The 26,553-nt window shown below is 42.0% G+C and overlaps 2 protein-coding genes across 2 annotated transcripts in view; one reads left to right on the top strand and one right to left on the bottom strand.

Annotated features, from left to right (window-relative positions):
• Positions 1-2,594, top strand: part of LOC149286353 (epsin-1-like) — a 114,894-nt gene extending 112,300 nt beyond the window's left edge. Inside the window, exon 9 of the mRNA XM_089494216.1 lies at positions 2,230-2,594. Coding sequence (XP_089350342.1) covers positions 2,230-2,594 — 365 coding nt within the window. The remainder of the gene's footprint in view (positions 1-2,229) is intronic.
• A 20,057-nt stretch (positions 2,595-22,651) lies between these two features.
• LOC149286352 (ubiquitin-like protein ATG12) overlaps positions 22,652-26,553 on the bottom strand; it is a 31,675-nt gene continuing 27,773 nt past the window's right edge. Inside the window, exon 4 of the mRNA XM_089494256.1 lies at positions 22,652-22,711. Within this exon, the coding sequence (XP_089350382.1) occupies positions 22,652-22,711 (60 nt within the window). The remainder of the gene's footprint in view (positions 22,712-26,553) is intronic.

The following is a 26,553-nucleotide window of genomic DNA, read 5'->3' as shown; positions in this document are numbered from 1 at the left end:
CCACATATTCTGAAATGAATACATAAATCGATAAAAAAAAAAAAAAATCCCGAAAAAGTTTAGTGCAATGGGTAGATAGTTTTACAGATTGGTAGGGACCTACTTGAAGGAGGATGAGAAGGGGTAGGTGAAGTATGTGAGCCATTCTGAAATGTGACCTTTCTGTCACCATGTATGGAACTGTCGGTGGGTTGAAGACAACTGGAGAAGAGAGAAGCAGGAGAAACAGTGCCTGAAAAGAGGCTAATACAGTAGAGTGAGGAAATCTAAACATTCATGGGATATGTATAAAGCTATTCAGAATCTAAGACAAGACTAATGGCTAACTAAGCCCTCAGTCTTTACCTCCAAGACCTCCAATCTTCTTTTTCAGCTTCAAGCTTTTTTTAACTAGATTTTTTTTCAGTCTGAGACGATACAACATCTGCCAGTTCTGCGTTAGAATCCAGTTTCTCACAATTACTGTTGTATATGATACTCTATACCAGTGGAAAGAGACTTTAACAAAGTAGCCCCAGGAACCAGTCACATAAATGGTGGTGCTTTAGGGTCCACAACATTTATGCGTTGAGTAAACTGCCAATATTAACTCACTCTAGATTGTGAGCTTGTTTGAGCAGGGCTCCTCCTCACCTGTTGTTTCACATTGTTATGTTAAATACTACTTGTTATGTCTTGTCTACCAATTGTACAGCGCTACGGCATTTGATGGGGCTAAATAAAAAAAATAATAATAATAATTAACCCTCCTCTATAATCACAAATTAGGAGACAAACATTTTTATGAATACCTTTAATTCAGGCAAAAGGCTGATGATGGTGGGAGTAGCTCTCAGAAGCAGCTCATCAAGGGTGAAAAATACTTCCAAAAGTTTTTTTTTTTTTCCTACAGATATTTTTTCTTTAGTATAATTAGAAATTAATCCCATTTTATTTGTACCTACCCTGTGATATGTGTATCCTACGTGTGTAATCTGCATGTATTGATGTGTATATTGTGACAGCTACAGGGCTGAGGGCCATAAATGTTACGGAGCATAAGCAAGGTCTTCTAGGTAAAATAATGATCAGGAAGAAAAGATAAGTTAACGAGAAACTTTTTCTATTCGTATATAGAACTTTTTTATGGAAGCATAATAGAAAAATGATGGGTAAATTTGTAAACATTTTTACTATTTTATTTTGAACAAAAAAAGTTTCGGCTACATCACTCAAACCGTAATACCACACTTTCAAATAATAAAAAATAAATAAAAAATTGGCTTGGGACATGCTTTTTTGTCATTCCAGTGGGAAGAATAGGTTAGGGTAATTTATACATGTTTTACTTTGTATATTGTAACTCACTTTTATGTCTTTAAATATTATTTTTTCTTCAGATGGTAAAGATATGTTTCTTCATTTTATCACTCACATAGATACATAGAATGTGTTGGCAGATAAGAACCATCCTGATCACATAGGGATGCCAAGAGAACGCTACCTAATGCATAGTGCCTGCTGCAAGCTTTGGGGCTGTTTTTCAGGATTTTTGCTAGGCCTCTTAGTTCTCGTAAAGTGTAATGTTAATGGCACAGCATACAAAGACAAAGACGTCTTGGACAACTGCAGTCTTTCAACTTTGTGGGGAACAGCTTGGGGAAGGCCCTTTTCTATTCCAGCATTACTGTGCCCCCCGTGTAGAAAGCAAGGTCTGATGAGTTTGGTGTGAAAGAACATGACTGGGCCACACAGAACCATGACCTCAAACCCATTAAACACCTTTAGGATGAACTGAAACAGAGATTGCCACCGAGGCCTTCTCATCCAACATCAGTGCCTGACCTCACAAATGCTCTACTGGATGAATAGGCTGTTATAGCTGCAAAGAGGGGGATCAACTACATATTTATGTCTATATTTAGAATGCAATGTCATAAAAGTTCCTGTTGGTGTCCCAATACTTTTGTCCATACATTTTCTGTATGTGTGTGTGTGTATATATGTATATATGTATATATGTATATATACACACACACACACACACACACACACACACACACACACACACATCCAGACCTCTAGAGCCAAAAGAGTTTGTTTGCCCCCTTTCAAAATGGCATGGAATGGTTTAAAGCAGATCTCTTGCTATTACATCTAGCATAACTATATTGTTTGTTTGTTCTGTAATATGTAAATGTTTGGGGTATTTTTGTAATCATTTTTGCCTCTTCTGTGTGTTTCTCCCAGGTTCCATCAATACTACCACGACAAATCCATTCCAGCCCACTCAACAATCTTCTCTTACTTTGAACCAACTTCGTTGTAGCCCTGTGATGACATTAGGACAGCCTGTAACACCAGCAATCCAAACGCCTGCAACTATTCCATTTAGTTCTGTGCCTCCCATTGCTCCTGGAATCCCTCTATCAAGTGCATCACAAGTGGTTGGATTGCAGTCTGTGACTGGCTTGCCAGTTGCTGCAGTGGCTCCTGGTGTACCTGCAGTCACTTTGTCTACAATGATGCCACAGCATTTGGTTACAAAGCCACTTGTCCCAAATTTATCAACACAAGCTGTAACGCCTACTACTACTAACCCATTCCTATTATAAGTAAAGTCATAAGATGATTTTTAGGTGTGATAACAGGAGATATAAATCAAGAATACTATCTAATACCACCAGAAAAAGTCCCACATTAATGGCATCTTATTTACATGGAAAAACCAAATGTGTCCCTTAATCCAATAATAAAATTTAACTTTTATTAGACCCAAATAACGACAAAAGTAAAACACAATAGACAGTCTTTGTAAAGGAGGGTATCCTACCCAAAAACATCTAAGTCTAACAGCAGGCTTGTCCTAATAGATACCATCTGATGTTCTCTGGTGGAAGCAAACATTACCAAAAAGAAACAATATACCAGTGTTCCCCTAATTCACTGCACAATTAATTGTAGCCAGCACCCTAACTTACTCAGTGAAACATGCAAAACCTCACAGCACATCAGACAGTATCTACTAGCATTAGTTTATATTAGTCTTGGGTATGGTTCCCTTTTTAGGATAGCTTTTAAGTGTTTATTGTCATTATTATTCTATTCTGTTTTTGGATCTAATTAAAGTTATGTATTCTTTTAGGGGGCCCCCACCATATTTTTCTCTTAGCATGGCTATTAATCTTTCTGGTCCCACTACATTCTTTAAAATAGTGACAGAGCTTCACCTACTACACCTTACCTCATATAAACAGCAAGATTATTTACCAAGATCATTTCTGGTAACAAATCCTTATTTACTGTGTGCTTTTTTTTTTTGTGCTCTCAAAAAGTATAATTTTGTCACCCAGGCCAAGAAAGTAAAACCACTGAAAAAGCAGGCCTAACTATAAAAATTGCATATGCAGATTGCTGTACATTCTGTATACATTGATAATGTCAATGTCATTTTCAGTCATCGTTATTTCTCAATAATAATTAGCCACATATTTAAATATATGCTGGCCAGTTATGTTTCCTCCTGGCTTGAGTCACTTTTGAAACTTTATAGTGCCATTATATATTTTCTTATCCGATATGCAAAATAACATTTGCTTAAACATATTTTAAAACAATATGGCATCTACATGTAACATCAGATGTTATCCAAAAAAGTCTTAACCAATTTTTAATAAACTTTAAAAAAAAAAAAAAACCAAAAAAAACCAAAAACCTCTCCCATAGGTACTTTGGCACATTAAAAAAAAACAAAACATTTATCCAGGAATTCTTGTCACTGCAAAACTCCAAGTGCTGGGATACAGAAATATAAAACATAGAGGAAACGTTTATGGTAGAACATAGCCATGTATCACCATAGTCAGTGTTTTAGTCCACAATTGTAATTTATGGTCTTGGTAAATGCTCCAAGTGTTGACTGAAATACTTTATCCGAAAAGACTATCTTTCAGTTTAATCAAATTTAATTTTTTGTCTTTATACTGTGGTGTGTGATCATTCCGATCATGGCAAGGGCGGAAGGTTTCAAATATTTTACACACACACACATGTGGTGTGTGTGTGTGTGTGTTTTTTCAAATTTGTTGTGGAGAATAATCTTTTTATTTTATTAAAATTAATCTTGCTACATATATTACATTGATTTACTTTCCTATTAGAAATCAAATATGTAATACAGATAGCCATTTAATACATGGATTGTATTGCTATGGTTTTTTCCAGTTTCTAGAAAATCTTTGCCTCTTCAGTAATACCAACTGTTTAAATAAAGTAAAATGGGAACACATTTCTATTAGCCTTTTCCTTCATGATTACATTATTTTAGCAAGTAGATTACTTTGTTTTAGACCACTACATTGTAATTTTTTCAGCATAAAAACCTCAACTTATTGAATAAAAACTAATGTAAAGTACTATACTAAAATATTAAATGATACGCATTACTGATTTCAAATTAGGAGTTTTTCAAATTTGGTATTCTGTGAGTGGAACTTTCTACGGGCATCTTGACACCTTTTATGCAGCATTTTTACTGCAAAACATTGTCATCATCTTTTGTCCTTTCCATTATTCACAGACCAACTGGAAGAGATTTTTGCCCAGAATATGACCAAGTATGTTAGTAATAAATATATGTTTGAAAACTAGGAAAGTTTAGGTATATTTCTTGGGGCTTAATGGTGTGTTTCATGCCACAGTTTACACATTACCTTCTTTTGGCAGTTGGAAAAAGGTGGTGTTTTTTTCCCACTGCCTGACATGCATGTTTTTGGAACATGCATGTTTTCAGTTTATACATACACTAAACAACCAGGGGCTTCATGGTAGTAGCATGGCTTATGCTGTAGTGTTCACACAACAAAAAAAATAGTGGTTTTCGCATACATTTCCATTTGAATTCTGCAACGGTGTACAGCGCTGTTCCATAAGCATAGATGTGTCATGTGCATGCTCCAACACTGACCCCATAATATCCCAAAAACAGCTTTGAAGCTTAGAATTTTCACAGCTTTGGCATCCGCATAATTGTGAGACTTTGCAGTGGTTCTACTGCAGCTTGTATCACCAGATGTTGTGGCAATGGGTTACAAAGGACACAATAGTGTGTGGATGGGTGTTTCAAACTAAAAGGACTGATAGAAATTATACTAGATTGTATATGATGTGTACAATTTGCATGAGGTGCACTGTTTTTTGTGTACCTGATCCTCCACTTCCTTATGACATAAGTGCATAGAAGGTGTTGAGCAACTCATACAGCCATACTAAGTTTTTATGCATGCCACCATCTGTACAACTCTACTGGGCTGGCCACAGACATAAGAGGGAGGTGTTGTCGTTCATGCATTGTACTCAGGAGGCAGACATACTCTATTTTTTATTTTTACATTTTACTACCAACAGCTTGTGTTGTTAAAGTTCTCTTTGCTTTTGCCACCTTTTAGCCTGGCCCAATTTCAGGGCAATCTGGCTAATGTCTTTGGTGTAAGGTGATTCTTTTGCACAATTTATAAAAGTTAATGCTAAATTAAGAGCACTTCAAGGGACTGTTTTGATATTTAAGTATTCATCTGAACAGGTTTCTTTTTGAGTGTAAGTTGAACTGAATTTTGTATTTGCAAGCACTTCCTCACAGGGAATTAACAGAGAATTTAGTGTGGTCTAGGGAGCTGGCATGACTACACACCAGTATTAGATGCCAGAGTGGCGGCAACCTGCTACCACGGTAACCAGTTTTACTGGTTAGTGGCAACCTGCTGCCACCTGATCTATTATGAAATCAGATGACAGCATACTGGAAATGGCTGATACATACAGTGATGTCAATGGCACACTTCTACTCTACTCTAAAACCCCTTTAGAAACACCATTCTTGTTGACATTTGTGTTTTTTAACATGATTATGGAATGAACCTATTTTTTTTTTTTTTATCCTTACCCTGCAAATACACAGTCTCTTATTATCCCTAACAGCATTTGCAGTCTAAATCTTCATCTATGTATTGACAAATCTATTGGATATATTTGTTAAACCAGGTGATTAGTTTTGGTGATTTGTTGCGTTATGGTTTCGCGTAAATTGGGGAAATACGGGCAATTTTATTTTTTATCCTGGCCAGATGAATGAAAATGTGTCCTGCATCTCAGCACTTAAAAGGTTAAAATGGCTATATCTAAAATAGTTATAGGTACACTATGGCCCATTCGGTCAAAAAATAATTTGTGAGGTCAGGTACTGATAAATGAGAAGGCCTGCCTCGCTATCAGTGTTCCAATTCATCCCAGCTGTATGTGATGGGGTCAAAGCCAGGGCTATGTGTAGGTTGTGATGGGACCGACCCATACCCCCACTGGGTGCACCCGCCAGACTCTGCTTCCTTCCCCACATAGCCACCAGGAATACAAGACTTCAATCGTCAGGTGGTGCTACCGTCAAAGACAGCAGGAAACTCCACTCCTCAGGAACATCGGTGGTAATGTAGCATAGCAATAAAGGGCTTTACTGTCCTGAAAAGGACAGCACCGAGACTTACCCCAATAACAAGAAAGAACTCGGTGAGGTAAAACAGAAACTTACTTTATTGGACACAGATATTTATACACAACATAATTTGATCAGGAGTATTATCCCATCAACTTCCAGACAGGCCAGTGCCAAAAAGCCGAAAATAGTGATGAAAAGTGACTATTTTGAGCAGATCCCAAGAAAGCGGTGTCAATCCCGGGATACCAATGGAGAGTTCATGGTCCAAGGATGTTATGTTACAAAAAGCAACTTGATCTGACGTTGAGACTCTGAGCAACGTCGGAAATGTCCCCGGGTGTAGTCTGTGTGGTTGCCGGGCCAGAGTTCCACATCGGCGGCTGGGTGAACCCTGGTCCTTAAAATGGGTAATAAAAGCAGGGTTCCCAAATAAGTTCCTTCTCTGTAACCACCTCAAAGTTTTGCACACCACGAGCATGGTGCAACCCCAAAAGAGTGATGTGGTGGGACAAAGGATGGCCGTAGCAATGCAGTTCCAGTTGTTGGCGGCAGTTGCTACAGTTCCTAGCTGCCATAAAGTTCCATGAATTGATGGCTAGGTGCCGGTCAGGCGCATGGAGTGTTTCCAGCCTTATAGAGCTAGTCCGGCTAGTCCATGGGAGGCTAGGGCTTTCCGGTCAACCTGTGACCGCCAATGAGCACAGGCAAACAGTCTTCCCAGGAATACATCAGTGAACCCCACCCCCCCGACTCAAACCTACTCCCACGTGTCTTCAGCCTCAGGGGGTTAGCGTGATATTTCTCCCCCTTTCGTCCTAAAGGTTCATGTGTTAGAAACCGGGGAAATGGGCAAGCGTAATTGTAATGGCTTGACTACTGGGTCACAACATCCCTAAATCTGCAGCTCTTGTATGATTTTCCAGGCCTGCAGTGATTAGTACCTTTCAAAAGTGATCCAGAAAGGGAAAAGCGGTGAACCAGAGGTGGTCATGGGAGGCCAAGGCTCATCAATGCACATGGGGCTAAGGCTGGTCCATGTTCAAATCCATTAGACAATCTACTGTAGCTCGAATTGGTGAAAAAGTTAATGTGTCAGAACACACAGTCATCGTAGTTTGTTGCGTATGGGGTCATGTAGCCTCAGAGCAGTGAGGGTGTCCATGCTGACCCCTGTTCACTGCCAAAAGCACCTATAATGGGCATGTGAGCATAAGAACTGGACCATGGAGCAATGGAAAAGGGTGGCCTGGACTGATGAATCATCTATTCTTTCACATCACATGGGTGGCCAGGTGCGTGTATTGCTTACCAAGAGAACACAAAGATAAGAGCGGAGTCATACTGTCTTTCAGGTTCCTACTTCCTAGTGATGTCTGGATCCTCTGCACAGCGTGTTTCACCTATTTATGTTCCCTAACTGCTTTAAATAAGCTCTCGCCAGAATGTAAGTGTAAAAACTCACCTTTCTCCAAAGTACAGATGGAGAGAGTTAAATATGTGTTAAATACATTTTTTAAACAAAGTTGTTCATGAATATTTTTTAAATAAATACTTCTATGAAAAACCAATGAGAAGAGGGGGTCCCTTCTCAGTCAGCCAGTAGCCGCCTGCAGAGGAGAAGGGAACCTCCATCTGACTCCACTTGCCCCCCCTGGTGGCGAGTCATCTGAATCCAGGCTCCTACATTATGGCCGTGCCACACACACAAAATGGCCACCATAATATCTGAACAGAAAGTGGCATCAGACTTTTGAACGTTTGAGCGCCAAAACCTAGAACTGGTGATTATTCACTGTATAAACTCTGAGGACATCTGGACCTTGGCCTGTCATGGTTGTGCCTATGATTCTTAGTTTGACCTTGGCTTGACCTCATTGATTTGGAGCTTTAGACTCCTGACCTCTGCGCATTTATCCTGATTTCTGGTACTCCAACCTCGGCTTGCGGTCCACACTGCATGACAAAAACAATGTATTTTCTAATTTCACTTCAACACAAGTGTAACATTTTATGTTATATGCAGTAAACTGTTTTTGTATGTTTTTCTTCATGACTTAACGGGCATAGACTATTTCAATCCTGTCTCTTTGTAAGACATTGATAACAAATATAATCTCAGGTTGGCAAATAAAAAAAAAAAAAATACATTTTTCTCAATCATAGTTTTTATTATATAAGAAAAAATAGTTTACATGTGAATTAATATTTACTAGTAAAACTTTTTTCTTATAGGGTAGTCTTATAGTCAGGCTTTTTCTTTTTTTCCTTAATTAAGATTCAAATTTTTGGAGGTCGTCTTATAATCGAGCAAATACGGTATATATATATGTGAGTGTCTGGTATTGTATGTCAGTATTTTAAGGACATCTGTTTTGTATGTTAGTGTGTAAACATGTTTTTTTGGGTATGTCGGTGTGTATCTGGTTGTGTTAGCATTTGTGTCTTGGTATGTTAGTCAAAGAATGTTTGGATATGTTAGTGTGTGCCTGGGTATGTTAGTGTGCAAACATGTGTCTTTGGGTGTGTTAGTGTGTGAACATGTCTTTGGGTATGCATCTGGGTATGTAAGTATGTGCTTGTATGTCTGAGTATGTATGTGAGTGAGGAAGGAAGAAAAAAAAATAACAAGAAGAAGCGGAGCTGTGAGAAAGAAGACAGGGACACTGAAGCAGTGAATGAGAAGGTGAGAGAGTGTGACTTTTTTGTGAGGGGCAGCATTCCATGCTTGGACCCAGGCAGCACAATTTTTTGGGCTGGCCCTGTCCAAAAGTCACTGCTGAGCGCCTCACAAAAGGTCATACACTCAAAAGAGCAATGGAATGCAAGGCCTGGCTATAAGTAAACTAAGGTATGACTGTGGCCCCAGAGTCTCCATTTAGGGATATGTACTAGTTGGGGAGGCAGGAGCAGCCTTTACGTGACCACACATTACGTGACCTTGCAGTTAAACATGAGGCTGTTTGCATATTGTGAGGCCAGCCAAGAAGATCTGCAGACTAATGCAGAGCAAAGGGATGAGTAAAGACGGAGAGAGAGGGTTTCTGAGCATGCATGTGTTTGTGTGCATTGATGTCTAAGTGTGTGAGCATGGATGTGTATGTGTGAGAATGGATCTGTATATGTGTTTGCAAGCATGCACTGTATGTGTACATGGATGTGTGTGTGTGTGTGTGGATACGGATGTGTTTGTGGATACGGATGTGTTTGTGTAAGTCTGTAAGCATGGATGTCTGTGTAAGTGTGTGTTGGCGTGAGTAAATATAATAATGAGTAAGAGGGAGAAAAGAGAGAGGTGGGCAAAAAGTGGATAGTGAGAAGGGAGCTAGAGTGTGTTTTGAAAGTGTTTGTATGTTAGGGTGAGTGTTAGGGTGAGCATTAAAGAGCAAGTGTAAGCCAGGTCTATGTGTAAGGGCAAGTGTGTCATTCTGTGATGTAAGCTGTCCACCCCGGTAGAGGGGTGTCCTGTCCTGTATCCTCGGTAGAGGGGTGTCCTGTCCTGTTCATGTCAGATCTTTAGTATTCCTTGTCTTGTTCCCTGTGGTACCCTGTATTATGTATATCTTGTCTGGTTATGTTTCTTGCTTGGTCTCCCTGTCCCTTGCTCCTGGCATCCTGCACATGATTCTACTGCTATGTTGCATGCCTGCTCCAGGGTGCCTGCAGGATATCCACAAGTTCTGGTATGTGGCAGCACAACCCTAGATGCCCACCCGGGAGAGTGCAGTCACTCTGCATCAGGCCCTGTCCTACTCCGCTACTGCGCAATAACTCCTGAACTCCATCTTTGGGCGCTCTGGGTCATTACAGTCGTCTGTATGGACCCCAGTCCTTGACACCCAGGCTCTGCCACACCGACACCCAAACACACACACCAGAACAGGCTTCGCCACGCCGACACCCAAACACACACACACCAGAACAGGCTTCGCCACGCCGACACCCAAACACACACACACCAGAACAGGTTCTGCCACACCGACACCCAAACACACACACACACACACCAGAACAGGCTCTGCCACACCAACACCCAAACACACACACACACCAGAACAGGCTCTGCCACACCTACACCCAAACACACACACACATCAGAACAGGCTCTGCCACACCGACACCCAAACACACACACCAGGACAGGCTCTGCCACACCGGCACCCAAACACACACACACACCAGGACAGGCTCTGCCACACCGACACCCAAACACACACACACACACACACACACACCAGAACAAGCTCTGCCACACCGACACCCAAACACACACCAGAACAGGCTCTGCCACACCCAAACACACACCAGGACAGGCTCTGCCACACCGACACCCAAACACACACCAGGACAGGCTCTGCCACGCCGACACCCAAACCCACACACCAGGATAGGCTCTGCCACGCTGACACCCAAACACACACACACACACACACACACACACACACCAGGACAGGATCTGCCCCACCGATACCCAAACACACAAACACCAGGAAAGGTTCTGCCACACTGACACCCACACACACACCAGGACAGACTCTGCCACACCGACACCAAGACACACACACCAGGACATGCTCTGCCACACCGACACCCAAACACACACCAGGAGAGGCTCTGCCACACCGACACCCAGGCTCTGCCCAAGCTCTGCCACACTGACACCCAAACACACACACCAGAACAGGCTTTGCCACGCCGACACCCAAAACACACACACACCAGAACAGGCTCTGCCACGCCGACACCGAAACACACACACCAGGACAGATTCTGACACATCAACACCCAAACACACTCACCAGGACAGGCTCTGCCACACCGACACCCACAAACCAGGACAGGCTCTGCCGCACCCAAACACACACAACCAGAATGGCCGTTTAGATTTTGAGGCTGCCTGTGGGTAGATTTCCCCCTGCCTCTCTCTCTCTCTCTGTACCCCTGCCCTCTCCCCAGCCCTGCATCTTATCCCCCGCTCAGTCACCTACACCAGCTGCTGTCTGGTCTCCTCTGACGTTATGAACTATCCGTGCAGCTGCAAAGAAGCCACTGACTGACTGGGCTCTGTATGTTTGTGTAGTTTGCGGCTCAAAGAAGGTCTGTGGCATTCATTAAAGTTATACATTACCTGGGAGGCTGGACTTGTTCTGTTGCAATTTTGCACCCAATATCATACCTTGTCCCCGAACCTGTACGTGTGCCCCTTCTGGTTACTGCTTCCAGCCTACCCAGGTACTTGTTCCTGTGACCCTGGCTTGATCTTTTGGTACCAACCTTAGACTTGTTCTTGACTATTATTTTGCTTTGCCTTTCGGTTTGCCTCCTGTATTTGACCTGGACTTATCTCCAGACTTCCTGGTTTGTCCACCTGTGCTACAACTACTACCAGCTGATGACCAGCTCTCTGGCTCTAGCCTTCTGCCATCACCCAACCATCTGCCAGCACCCAGCAGTCTATGAACATCTTGACGTTTGTCTGTATCCTGATGTCTCCATGTCCTAAATTTTTCAGCCATAGTGTAGGCTTTTAATTAAACCCTGTAGGGTAGCAGGAGATATATATATATTTAAATAAGCCCTTCCACCTGCCCCGTATTCCAGATTACTTGGATGTTTCATTGTATCTGCTTGGAAAGACTAGGGCAACACACTCTAACTCTTGTTAACACTGGATTTGGTGAAAGTTGTCAATAGTTTTCTTTTTCCTGAAAATATATAATTGTGTTAGGGGGAAAATGAATAGGATTGGTGGAACGGAGAACCAAAGATCAAGAGGACCATAACCGACATACCAGGTAGGCCTAGAGAGGGCCACCTCATAAACAGAATGAAAGAAAGGATAGAGGAGAAAAGAGGAAATAAATAGGGGGGGGGACAAGGGAGGGCAACGTTAGGCACTGTAACGTAGCTGTGGGAGGGAGAGAAAGACGCTGGTTAAATAACCATAGCCCCTCCCAGAGCTACATTCTAATATACATTAGCCTTAACATTTGTGTTAGGGGCAAACGAATAGGAGAACCAAAGACCAAGAGAGGGTCCATTCAGTCTGAGGTGTGCCATGACCGACGTACCAGGTAGACCTAAAGAGGCAAAAAGAAGACACAAAGTTAGTTGTACCATAACTTATTAATAAACCAAAACATGACAATATGAATGACCAAGCTTATACAGCGAGTGACGTGAAGGCATTTCCAAGGTTGGTTGTGGGATCTAAAGAGAGAAACAGTTGGAGTTCCATCTGCCTAGGTTTTGTAATCACATGGGCTGGAACCTTATTCTTAGACGCCGCCGAGGCTGCCCCGAGTGGGTTAAGGCCAATCCTGGTACGTAATAACCTAAAATATCTGATAAATGTGACTGACGACGACAGCTCCCTGGGGAAGGGCAAATGAGGACTGGCTCTCTGTTTCCCAGTCAAAAACAACAGGCCTCCAGGACTGCAACTGGGCACCAAAAACGAAATGATCAGCCACGGGACACAAGTCCAAGACTTTCAGAAATGACGAAGAATAAGGCGTAATGGCCAGTTGCCCCGGTCGCATGAACTTGATTTGTTTTTGTATGACCGAGTGACGGCCGAAACGTGACACAAGTCGGAAATTTGAAGAACCAAAGATGAATTAAGTACAGTAGCCAGCTTACCAAGCTGCCTGCATCCGAAAAAAGATACATGGAAGCTTAAGGACTATACATGTACCAGGACTAAATGGGATGTCCATTTAATGTTGGCAAAGCTCTTACTCGCCATCAGTTGGTAAATGACTGGGGGACTTCACTGGCTTGATCTTGCAGACCTCTAATAAGGTATTTAAGAGAGGGTTCATTTAAGAACTACAATATGTGATGTTGGACTTCTGTTAGCTGAAAAGCTTCCTAGCTAAATGAAAGGGCTAGGTTAGAATAACAATAGGCCGTGAAGGTTAGGAGAGGCAACAAACGTACGGATGTACAAAACATGGACCAGGCTCGCGCGTATGATGACGAATTCAACACAAAGTCTCAACTAAAATGTCAGTTTCAGACTACTCCTAGAACCTATTACTGCCTCCGTTTAATCCTATGCAGATGTCACACATCCGGATGGATAGGTAACAATTTAAAAGCATCCGTAATATCTGCCTTCGACAACCATGAGCTTTTCCCCCCCATTAACTGCGGCCTGAATACTGTTCCCACGGAGGCGTATTTAAAGGAAAACTCATCAGCCAGAATGAGGGAATTGATGCTGGGGCTCTTCTACAAAAAAAAGGCAAAAAACGAATTAGGCTAATGTAATCTAATCCTAATGTGGCTTTATTACTTACCGATAAGCTTTATTACTATTAAACCCATTGGGACTTTTTATAGCTTATTTTGTGAAGTATCTTAGAGATACTACATAAATGTTAACCCTTTGAGAGCCAGTGTAAAATAGATAAGCAAACAATTAAGTACTACATATTTTGTGAAAAACCATTTCTGTCAGGTAGTGGGATCAGCCAGTCGCCCCATTCTTTTCTCCTAGCAGAGGAGGTCTTCAGCAATTTTAGTCTTGCACACAAAATGCCTCGGTTCTCCAGCTAAAAATGTCCTCCAAAAAGGGTTTCCTGCTAAACCTTTTTCTATTATTAATCTCTTTCATTTATTAACCACTTAACAACCAATGACTTGCCAGGCATGATCCCCTCCTAAGCTTAAACTTTGTTGCTGAAATGCCCCAATAGCATGGCATTCAGAGACACTGAAAATCCCCTCCTTTGCAGGTTGAATACGGGGAACTGTGATCTCTGACAGCCGGGGAAGGTATCCGCGATGGACGCAGACAAACCCCCGCTGCCAACTCCACCTCCTTCCGGCTGCAGCGGAAGGAGACGTAAACCCGCTGCCCCGGCAATACAGCAGGAAATTGGAAGCACCGGTAAGTGTGTGTGTGTTAAATGGGGGCATAGGGCATTTCTGGAATGCCTTATACCCCTATATGCCACTCTGGCACTTAGGGGGTTAAAAGGCATATTATGGGGCAGAGTGGCATATAGGGAGGTATAAGGCATTTCAGGAGGCAGAGTGGGCATTTAATAGAGCACTCTGCCTCCTGAAATGCCTTATACCTCCCTATATGCCACTCTGCCCCATAATATGCCTTTTAACCCCCTAAATGCCAGAGTGGCATATAGGGGTATAAGGCATTTCTGGAGGCAGAGTGCTCTATACAATGCCTTTTAACTCCCTTAATGCCACTCTGCCTCCTGAAATGCCTTATACCTCCCTTTATGCCACTCTGCCCCATAATATGCCTTTTAACCCCCTAAATGCCAGAGTGGCATATAGCGGTATAAGGCATTTCTGGAGGCAGAGTGCACTATACAATGCCTTTTAACTCCCTTAATGCCACTCTGCCTCCTGGAATGCCTTATACCTCCCTATATGCCACTCTGCCCCATAATATGCATTTTAACCCCCTAAATGCCAGAATGGGATATAGGGGTATAAGGCATTTCTGGAGGCAGAGTGGCACATAGAGGGTCAAAAGGCATACCATGGGGCACAGTGGCATATAGAGGGTTAAAAGGCATATCATGGGCCACAGTGCCATATTGGTGTGGCAAGCCTGGGGGCAGATGTGCATAACTGGGGGACAGGTTGGAAAATACAAGGAAATAAAAACCAAGAAAATATTTTTCTCAATCATAGCTTTTATTTTAAAAAAATAGTTTACATGAATTAACATTTACTGGTAAAACTTTTTTCCTTATGGGTCGTCTTATATTCAGGCTTTTTCTTTTTTTCCTAAGTTAATATTCAGATTTTGGGGGGTCGTCTTATAATCAGGGTCGTCTTATAATCGAGCAAATACGGTAATATTAACCAACAGACCTGACAGAGTAACTAATGTCCAGGTCAGGGGGCATCTAGGAAATAGTGATCACAATACAATACATTATAACTTGTCCTTCAATAAGGGAACTCTAAGAGGAGCCACAAGAACTATGAACTTTAGGAAGGCAAAGTTTGATCAACTAAGAGAAGCCCTTAACACTGTAAATTGGGAAAATGTCCTCAAAAACAAGACACGCAATGGGAGATTTTTAAGAATATCTTAAATTCTCAATGTGAAAGGTACATACCGTATGGGAATAAAAGAGTCAGGAACAAGAGAAAACCAATGTGTATAAATAAAAATGTAAAGGGGGCAATAAATGGCAAAAAAAGGCATTTAAGCTACTAAAACAGGAAGGCAAGTGAGGAAGCACTAAAAAGCTATCGGGAAAAAAAATAAAAAATGTAAAAATCAGATAAAAGCAGCAAAAGTGGAGACAGAAAGACTCATTGCCAAAGAGAGTAAAACAAACCCCAAAATGTTCTTTAACTATATAAATAGTAAAAAGGTTAAAAATGAAAGCGTTGGCCCCTTAAAAAGTAATGAGGGAGAAGTTATAGACGGGGATCAGGAAAAAACTAATCTATTAAATATATTCTTCTCTGCTGTATTCACAGAGGAAAATTAAATGCCAGGTAATATACAGCAGGATGAGATAAACGCCCCAGTACATGTTGATTGTCTAATCCGGGAAGAAGTGCAGTGCCGCCTAAAAAAAAAAAGATCAAAATAGACAAATCACCAGGTCCAGATGGCATTCACCCCCGCGTTCTAAGGGACAGACCCCTATTTCTAATATTCAAGGACTCTATAGTGACAGGGTCTGTTCCCCAGGACTGGCGCATAGCAAATGTTGTGCCAATATTCAAAAAGGGGACAAAAAGTGACCCGGGGAATTATAGGCCTGTTAGTTTAACTTCTGTTGTGTGTAATGGGTTTACAAGGGATCGGTCCTGTCAAACTAACCTGATCAGCTTTTATGAGGAGGTGAGCTCAAGACTGGATCGGGGTGAATCGCTGGATGTCGTACATCTTGATTTTTCCAAAGCATTTGATACGGTGCCACATAAAAGGCTGGTAAATAAAATGAGAATGCTTGGGCTGGGGGAGAATGTGTGTATGTGGGTAAGTAACTGGCTCAGTGATAGGAAACAGAGGGTGGTTATTAATGGTACATACTCTGAGTGGGTGACTGTTGCGAGTGGGGTACCACAGGGGTCAGTTTTGGGTCCTATTCTTTTTAATATATTTATTAATGACCTTGTAGAGGGATTGTATAGTAAAGTATCAATCTTTGCAGATGATACTAAGCTCTGTAACGCGGTTAACACAATAGAGGACAGTGCACGATTACAAATGGATCTGCATAGGTTGGAGGCTTGGGCTGGGATGTGGCAGATGAGGTTCAACACAGATAAATGTAAGGTTATGCACATGGGGAAGAAAAATCCAGGCTGGGAATATGTATTATATGGGGAAACACTGGGGACGACTGACATGGAAAAGGACTTAGGAGTTTTAGTTAACAGTAAATTTACCTGTAGCGACCAATGTCAGGCAGCTGCTGCTAAGGCAAATACAATCATGGGGTGCATCAAAAGGGGCATAGATGCCCATGACAAGGAAATAATTCTACCACTGTACAAGTCACTAGTCAGACCACACATGGAATACTCTGTACAGTACTGGGCACCAGTATACAAGAAAGATATAGTGGAGCTGGAGAGGGTTCAAAAACGGGCAACCAGAGTAATAAGGGGAATGGGAGGACTACAGTACCCAGAAAGATTATCAGAATTAGGGTTATTTAGTTTGGAAAAAAGATGGCTTAGGGGGGACTTAATAACTATGTATAAATATATAAGGGGGCAGTACAGAGATCACTCCCAGGACCTATTTATACCCAGGACTGTATCTATAACAAGGGGACATCCTCTACGGCTGGAGGAAAGAAGGTTTCTACACCAGCACAGACGGGGGTTCTTTACAGTAAGAGCGGTGAGATTATGGAACTCTCTGCCAGAGGAAGTGGTAATGGTAAACTCAATAAAAGCGTTCAAAAGGAGCCTGGACGTGTTTCTTGAAAGCAATAATATTACAAGTTATGGATATTAGATTGATAGGGACAGAACGTTGATCCAGGGATTTATTCTGATTGCCATATTTGGAGTCAGGAAGGAATTTTCCCCCTGGTATGGGGCAATTGGCATCTGCTTCATAAGGGTTTTTTTGCCTTCCTCTGGATCAACACAGTAGGGACACAATATGTATATAGGTTGAACTTGATGGACTTTGGTCTTTTTTCAACCTTATGAACTATGTTACTATGTTAACATTTAACAATGACATTTAATAATGTAGTTTCTAAAGTTTCTTTAGGTGGCTTCCCTGAAGAGATGACTCGAGCCAATATACAGCCCATACTAAAACGGGGAAAGAACCCCTTTAGTCGTTAAGCTATCGCCACAACTCAAACTTTTCTCTTCAATTTTAGCAGCGCGTTTAAAGCTAATTGTGAATTCAATTATCCAAAGAGATCAGATTGGTTTTATCCCTGGTACAATCATGAATCCACCTGCTACAATTCAAGTAGAATAATTGACATTTTAGATGCGGTGGAAAAGAAAAACATTCCACTGCTGATAATGGCTGTTGATGCAGAGAAAGCATTCAACAGAGTCATTTGGAATGAGTGGCTACAGAAAGCTATACTATCTTTATATAAGAACCCATCACCTAGGACAGTTGGACAAAATATCATCTCCGATTGTTTTTTGTTGAGTGATGGAAGTAGACAAGGCTGCCCACTTTCGCCATTACTCTATATTCTGTTAATTGAACCATTCGCTACATGTATTAGAAATAACTTGAGTATAAAAGGCTTTTGTACTAAAAATATAGAGCTTAAAATCAGCCTCTATCTAAATGACTTCTTGTTGTTTCTCATGGAAGAATTAAAAGATTTTAGTTCAGTCTCAAATTATAAAATGAGTATTTCGAAAATCCAAGTAATGGCAACCAAGATAGACCCAGATACTATAGATTGGATAAAACCAAATACGATTTCGCCTGGACCAAGTTTGGTTTCGATTATCTTGGCATATTCATTATGGAAAATAATTTTATGAATTTACTGAAATGGTTAAAAGAGTGGAGACTGGTATGCTATAGAATCTGAGGCTTTGGGTCTTAAAGATTTAAAGGGACTTATTTGGAATACTAATAAGCAAAATCTAAAAGCATTCTGCGTAGAGGATTTTGGTCAAATTGTGCCTGCCTGGAAAAATATTAAGAATTTTGTAAGAATACTGCTGATAAGGGTCATCACGCCCACCTTTTATCCACCATGTACAATTTGTATCTGACACAACGCTCCCAGACTAAACCTTACTTTTTCGGCCAATGGGAAAGGGACCTAGGTCTCTCCCTGGACGCTGCTGACTGGGATAAGGTTATCCTTCTTACCCACAAGGGAGCTATCTCCTCCAAACTCCAGGAATCATCCTACAAATTGCTCACTAGGTGGTATCGGGTGCCAGCAGAACTTCATCATTTTCTGCCTCACGTCCCACCACACTGTTGGAGGTGTGGTTCTGGTGTTGGCTCCTATCTCCACATTTGGTGGGACTGTCCCCTGGTAAGGCCTCTTTGGTTAGCTGTTGAGGCAGTGATTCGGGAGACTACGGACCCTGATTTCCACATCACCCCTGAGGGTGTTATCCTCCATCACACGCAGTCGAGCCTGGGGTCCTACAAACGCTCCCTGACTATTCAGCTCCTTAATGCTGCCAGGGCCACTATCCCTAGGTTTTGGAAGCAACCTGTCTCTCCTCCGCTTTCCGCCTGGTTGAAACGTGTTAACTTTCTATGCCAAATGGAGGACTTGGTGTTGTCCTCTAGGGGTTTAGGGTATAAGAACGGCCTGAAATGGCTGCCGTGGAGAGTTCCTTAAGTCACCCACCTTTCAGAGGGTTTTGCCAGGTCTTCCTGGCACTCCGCCGGCCCTGGATCCCTGTTGACTTACCTCTCAGGTCTGTGCTGTGTAAATTATGTGGCTTCTCCCCCTATTATAAAAATGTCTCACTATGCAGCATGGTACTCTTTGTCCCTACAACACGTCCATCCTCTTGTTTTTTGGTTCTATGTAAGTTTCAGCTTGGTTTCGAGCTATTCATTTCTCAGTGCCTCCGGTCGTGCAGTTTACTGAATTACCACTAGACTGTGTACTGTGAGGATGCCTGCATGTCGTCTTATAATCAGACCTCAAAGTCTGACTATGAGACGACTACAATCCAGATCCCCCGCAGCTGCAGGGGATCTGGATCCTCCTGTCTCAACCCCCCCGCCCCACTTACCGGTACTTCAGAGTCCCCGGTGTGCAGCTGTCATGTAGCTGGGGCAGCGTGTAGACTCACGCTGCAGCCGGAAGGAGGCGTGGCTAGCAGCGGGGGTTGTCTGCGTGCATCGCGCAGACATTCCCTGGCTGTCAAAGATCAGAGTTCCCCACACCGGAGCGGCACCAACACCGGCACCGGCGCGGGGAACTCTGATCTCTGACAGCCGGGGAATGTCTGCGCGATGCACGCAGACAACCCCCGCTGCTAGCCACGCCTCCTTCCGGCTGCAGCGCGAGTCTACACGCTGCCCCAGCTACATGACAGGAGACTCAGAGGTACCGGTAAGTGGGGTGGGGGGGGGGGGAGTATTAAATGGGGGGCATAAGGCATAATTTCTGGAGGCAGGGTGCTCTGTGAAATGCCTTTTAACCCCCTTAATGTCACTCTGCCTCCAGAAATGCCATTTTAAACCTCTATACGCCACTCTGCCTCCTGAAATGCCTTAAACCTCCCTATATGCCACTCTTCCCCATAATATGCCTTTTAACCCTCTAAGTGCCAGAGTGGCATATAGGGTTAAAAGGCATATCATGGGGCACAGTGGCATTTAGAGGGTTAAAAGGCATATCATGGGGCACAGTGGCATATAGGGGGTATAAGGCATTTCTGGGGCAGATGTGCATAACTGGGGGGCAGGTTGGAAAATAGAAGGAAATAAAACCAAAATATTTTTCTCAATCATAGCTTTTATTAAAAAAGTAGTTTAAATGAATTAACATTTACTGGTAAAACCTTTTTCCTATAGGGTCGTCTTATATTCAGGCTTTTTCTTTTTTTCCTAAATTAATATTAAGATTTGGGGGGTCGTCTTATAATCAGGGTCGTCTTATAATCGAGCAAATAGGGTATGTTGTTTTCTACAAAAATACCTACTTAAAGGTGATACAAGAATATGAAATAAGATAATGTATAATCATAAAAAAGTGGCCAGGGTCCTAGTCAATTTAGGCAAGCCATGGCCTCGCAGTTCTAAATATACATGTCTAATTGGAATCCTGTGTCACTCTGGCAGAAACCCATTTTAAATTAATCAATAGCGCCTTGGCTGCATTGGGGTCCTCACGCCGCCCAATGGCGTTGGTGAGTTTGGATGCTGAGGGGGCATTTGACCGAGTGGCCTGGGCCCATCTTGAAAGAATCCTTAAATTTCAATATTTGGGAGCTCTATTCCTGCAACCGTTTCGAAAATTGTATTTTACCCCTGTCGCCACCTTTCACGTTAACGGTCTAGATGCCGAGAAAGTTAAAATGGAGCGGGGAGTTCGTCAGGGCTGCCCGCTGTCGCTGCTTTTATTTAATATAGCTCTTGATCCTTTGAGGGTATGTTGGTAGGGGGCAGGGATGTGGGAGTCTCTGCCTTTGCTAATGACCTGCTGCTGTTTGTGGTGGACCCGCGAAATTCTCTCGGTGGGGTGTTCGACGTGCTGTGCAGATGGGGTGCAGTCACGGGTTTGCAGTAAATATTTCAAAGATGAGATCTCTAGGGTTCTGCCGGGTGTCCAATCCTTGGACATTGTGTGGGAGTCTGTTGCGCTTACTTATTTAGGGGTCACTGCTTTACGCCCTTAATATTCATCCTATCATTCAAAAAATTAGGAATAGGCAGCTGGGAAGGACTACATCTTTTCTTTTTTGGGTAGAGCAGCCTTGATAAAAATGATCAGCTTTCCTAGATTGCTTATCCCTTTGCAGATGCAAGGGTTGCCCCCTTCTGATGCAAAGGAATTAGATAAAACGTTTGCCAAGTTCATCTGGTTGGGGGGGAAAAGCTAAACCGAGCATGTCCCGGCTACAGTGGCCCAGGTCCTCCAATGTGCCTTCTTCAAAGGACTATAATTTGGCGGCATTGATGAAATATGCGGTATAATGGATCAGACGCGATGGTCTGTATAAGGATCCATGTCTGGAGCAACAGATTTACACACCTCTGACTCTCAGCTCCCTGACTCCGTTAAAGCTAATCCTCTCCTGTTTACCGCAATTAGGGCCTGGAAGGTGACTAGGCTGCGTCTCTGCCTTCAGTGGCAATATATTCCATTTCTGCCATGGGTGGGTAACCCAGCCTTTCAGGAGGCTAGATCTGGACACCCTTATACTCTTTGGGGAGATAGTGGCATAATCACAATTGATCTGTTTCTGGATCACGCGACACAGACGATACTCTCCTTTATACTTTTTACCCTATATCATGTCACCAGATGCATGATTTGCCATAGACTATGTATCCTTGAAAAGCTTAACTGGTTCTGAATTTTTTAAAAAGTTTTACTGGGTTGTGTTTTTATGGTTGTGACAGGTCCATATGGGGAGACAGGTTTACCTAACAATAGGAAAATGACAAAAAAAATTGACCTGTCTCCCAAAATAAAAAATATGCACCAAACCCTGGCATTTAAAGAGTAAACTGAAGGTTTTTCTTGCATTGCATTATGGTACTTTGGAGTTTCATGCAGGTTAAGCTTTTTAGGAAACTGCTAATTTTACAATATCATACTATGATAAAAATAAACAAATCCAACATGTTTTATATCTCCAAGAAAAGCACTTAGGTTCTAAAAAAAAAAAAAAAAAAGACTTTTTAATGAAAATTGGTAAAACCTAGTCGATTTTTTTAAGATTCTAGAATTAACAAAAAACAACAATTCAGGATTACTGTATTCCAAGGTATATCACTGATCAACAGAGAAATGTCACTGGTTGTGATGTACAGAGCTCATAATTAAACAGTGTATTTGTTAATGTCACACTGTGTGATTCTTTGGGATGGCCCTTTGTTTAAAATACATAAATTCAAGACATTTACTAGAGGAGTTTGTGTACAACTTCACAGTAGATCCTACTGTGAAGTGAGAGGAAGACCATAACGACAGAAGTTTAGGATATTCTTCTTATAAATGGCTGTTCCAACAACACACAGCTGCAGCAGTTTCATCTTCATCCCCAAGCTTGTGATTTACAGTAATGTAAAACCAGTTTTCCATCACTTCCAAAACACTGCAGGACAAAAAATATAGGATGATATTAAACTGAAAAAAAGGTAAAACAAACTATTCCTTATAAATACAGCCCAATTTTTCTAGAGATTTACAGACTCTGGCATATAGCCATGGGAGGGGCAGTGTGCACATGATTAAAAGAGAAGTAATGCCTGTTCTTTCAGTAAAGGGACAGTATAGAAGAATGCATATTATAGTATTCTGCAGATCCTTTAAGTAGCATTCTGCCAAGACAGAAACAAAATACAAATGCACTCCTGCAGCTGCCTTCTTCTCCATGGCAAGACATTTCTTTCACTGATTGGCTCCCAGAAGCAGTCAGGGACATTAAAGTGCTGACTTTGAAATCAATGGGCGCACTTTCCACTCATGAGCATGGGCGTTTACACAGATTCCTGCACACAGTTCAGCTCTGGGCTGATTTGATGCAAGTATATCACATACAGGGAAAGCACACCTCTTGCATGTGTAATTATGATAGGGGTAAATGCATTTGATAGACAGATTACATGGAATACTCTTGAAAGATAGCACATCTGTGTCTACTATACATGCTCAGTACCAGGAGAACATTTCTCCTCTACAGGCAAGGTTCGACCCAAAAAAGAATGTCACAAAAACAAACCAAAAATTTGTGCAAATTTTTTTTTTGCCCATTTGCACATGTCTAATAATGAAAGATGGGGAGAAGTGAGCAAGGGAGAGCAATGAAATCGATTAGGTAGATCCCAGGGAGAAAGAGGAGAGCTAAAGAGAAATGAGAGAGAAAGTGGGGAGGAGAGATAGATAATTACAAAGGGGAGAAATAAGAAATACATGGATAAAGAATAGGAGAGATATATCAAAAAAAGGGAGGGGTAATGAGTAAGCAGAGAGAGTGTGTATGTTAGGTAAGTAAATGTGTGGCTGCTAAGAGAAGCGTGAGCCAGTATGTTTGTGTGTAATGGCAAGTAATTGTGCATGTGTATGTACAGTGGATATAAAAAGTCTACCACACCCCTGTTAAAATGCCAGGTTCTTGTGATGTTAAAGAATGAGACAAACAGGGCCGGCCCTGCCATGGAGCAGAGTGGGGCAATTGCCCCAGGCGGCACTTTTGAAGAGGCGCCTCAATCGGCTTTTTTTTTTAAAGCAGAGGAGAGAGAGAGGGACGCCGAGTGGTTTTCACTTATCAAGCTGTCAGTACCCGCTCCGCGCCCCTCTCTCTCCTCTGTGAGCCCTCTAGCTCGGTCTCGGTGCTGGCTTGTAATGCTGAGCACCGGAATATGGCGCAATTTCCGGCGCTCAGCAGTGAAGCAGCGTGCACCGTGGCAGGGCAGGGAGACTCGCCGCAGGACTGCTGGAAGGTAAGTGAAGTACAAATGCGGGGGGGGAGATAGGGCAGATAATGAGCAGTGGCGTCGGCAGGGGGGTGTCATTTCAAACTTCGCCCCAGGCGAAGCCCTGGAGACAAAGATAAATCATGTCAGAAATCTTTCCACCTTTAATGTGACCTATAACGTGAACAATTCAATTGCAAAACAAACTTTGTGTTCCATGGTATTTCTAATGCTTCAGAAATTATTTTGTACCCTTCTCCTGACTGATATCTTTCAACAGTGAGATCCCTCTGATGTCTTGGAAGCTCTCTGCAGACCATGACTTTTGGTCTGAGATGCAGCTAAGCAAATGTGAGGTAAATCCTACTAGAACAGCTGAACCGTTAACATCCAATGACAGCTCAGGCACATCAGACACAAATGGTCAGGTAACGACCAATGACGTGTCTGGCACGTCATTTCATTAAACAAGCGTCCTGTAAAAAATAAAGTTGGAAAAGTTTGCTCGAAGGTCTACAGACCCTCTTGAGAACTCTGGCTCCACTTGCAGGTACTGCATTTAACCATGCAATTCAATGGAGTCCAGCTTTCTAATCACAATGTGATTAGTAAAATATTTAAATAATAACAGGAACCATCCAGTTCCAGCAAAAAAAAATGTAAAAGTCCAAAACGAAGTGCTAAAATTAGTGCTGTATCTTCCCAAACATGTTGACATGGAAAGAGTTAAAGTAAAAGCATTTCAAATACCCATGTGGTGTCTAATTTAAAAAAAAAATGGTTTTATGGGGCAAATTGGAGAGGCTGAGTTCAAAGATAGGGCATAGGGACAGACTGACCAAAATGAGGGGAAAAAAATGAACATCCCAAATGTGGCCTTTTAGCCCCCAAACACCAGACAAACCCATGCATGGGTGGTATCACTGTACTGAACACATATTGGGGTTGACGGTTTGATGAGGTAAATTGAATTAGCCAGCTTCAAAGATGGCCCTATTAGGACATGGGGCAGTAGGACCAGATGTAAAAGTTCCAAGTTAAAAAATGTGCACTTCCTAAATGTGGTGTTTTACCCCCCCAAACAACCCGACAAACCCATGCATAGGGGTATCACTGTACTCTGGAGATGTTGCTTAACACATATTGGGGTCTTGTTTGAAGGTGACACACACCAGGAGCTGTAAATCCATACCTGAAGCGCAATCCTTGTGATATAAAAGCACAAAATAAATTACTACCACAAATAGAATTAGTGTGTGGAAAGGGTTAAAATACCAGCATTTGAAATACCTTGAGGTGTCTGGTTTTCAAAAATATATGGTTTGATGGGGTAAATTGCATTGGGCGCTTTAAAGATACCCAAAAGCACATGTGGGAAGAATTACCAGATTTGGAAAAAAAATGGTTTTGAAATAACAAAACATTACTTGTACTTATTGCCCAATAACTTGCAGGACAAATGGTAGAATCTATTTAGCAGTTTTTTTCCATTAGCTTTTTTGGATGAGTAAAATATTTTTCAAAAAAAAAGTGAAAAAAGTTTTCTAATATTTTTTTTATAATATACAATATTTACAATATATAACTTGTGTGGGTACACTAAATGGGTGAAGAGAACATTTCATCTACACAAGCACCGTAAGAGCGTTAAAACAGCCTCGGTCCCAAAGGGTACAAAAAGTAAAAAACAGCCTGGTCCTACAGGGCACAACAGGGAACAAAACAAGAAATACTCAAGATCCGACATGAACAGGACAGGACACCCCTCTACCGGGGTTACAAGACAGGACACCCCACAGGTTACATCACAGACTGACACACATAAATACAGGAACTAGCCTAGGACTTTATAACTATTGGAGATTCTGTCACATCTTATGGCCATAGTATCCTTAGCCCACCACTACGCCAAAGTACTCCAATGACAGTGGGTCCTAACGCTAAAGCCTTCAATCTATGCACTTATCAGAGAGACAAACAGAACGCACGGGTGGGGCACACCTTATAAAGGAAACAGAGCTGAAGCAAAGAGCAAGACTGGAATCAAGGAATCAGAGGTTCATGACAGAACATACAGAAATCCAGAAATGGACCACAGCAAGACAGGGAAACAAAAGACATGCAGCTCCCCAGCCTGGGTAGAGCGTGACAATAGGTCAGATTGAAGGTAGGTGGAAAAAGTTCTGAAATGATCTATCTTTGTCTCATTCTTTAACAAAACAAGAACCTGGCATTTTAACAGGGGTGTGTAGACTTTTTATAGCTACTGTGTGTAAGGGTAGTGTGTGTGTATTGGCAGGTGTGTAAAGACAGAGTATATATATATATATATATATATATATATATATATATATATATATATATATATATATATTTATATTGTGACAGAAAGGCCGGTACAGTAGTGGATGGGCGGTATATACGCCCTACTTTGGCTTATTTTGTGTAGCACAAAAAAACCCTACACCTAGTAACATAGTAACATAGTTCATAAGGTTGAAAAAAGACCAAAGTCCATCAA

The sequence above is a fragment of the Sceloporus occidentalis genome, unplaced genomic scaffold (genome assembly GCF_023333645.1).
Source record: "Sceloporus occidentalis isolate IW3139 unplaced genomic scaffold, rSceOcc1.0.p SCAF_70, whole genome shotgun sequence".
NCBI classification, from domain to species: Eukaryota; Metazoa; Chordata; class Lepidosauria; order Squamata; family Phrynosomatidae; genus Sceloporus; species Sceloporus occidentalis.
Note: the sequence above shows the minus strand (reverse complement) of the source record. Positions and strands in the feature narration are given on the sequence as shown.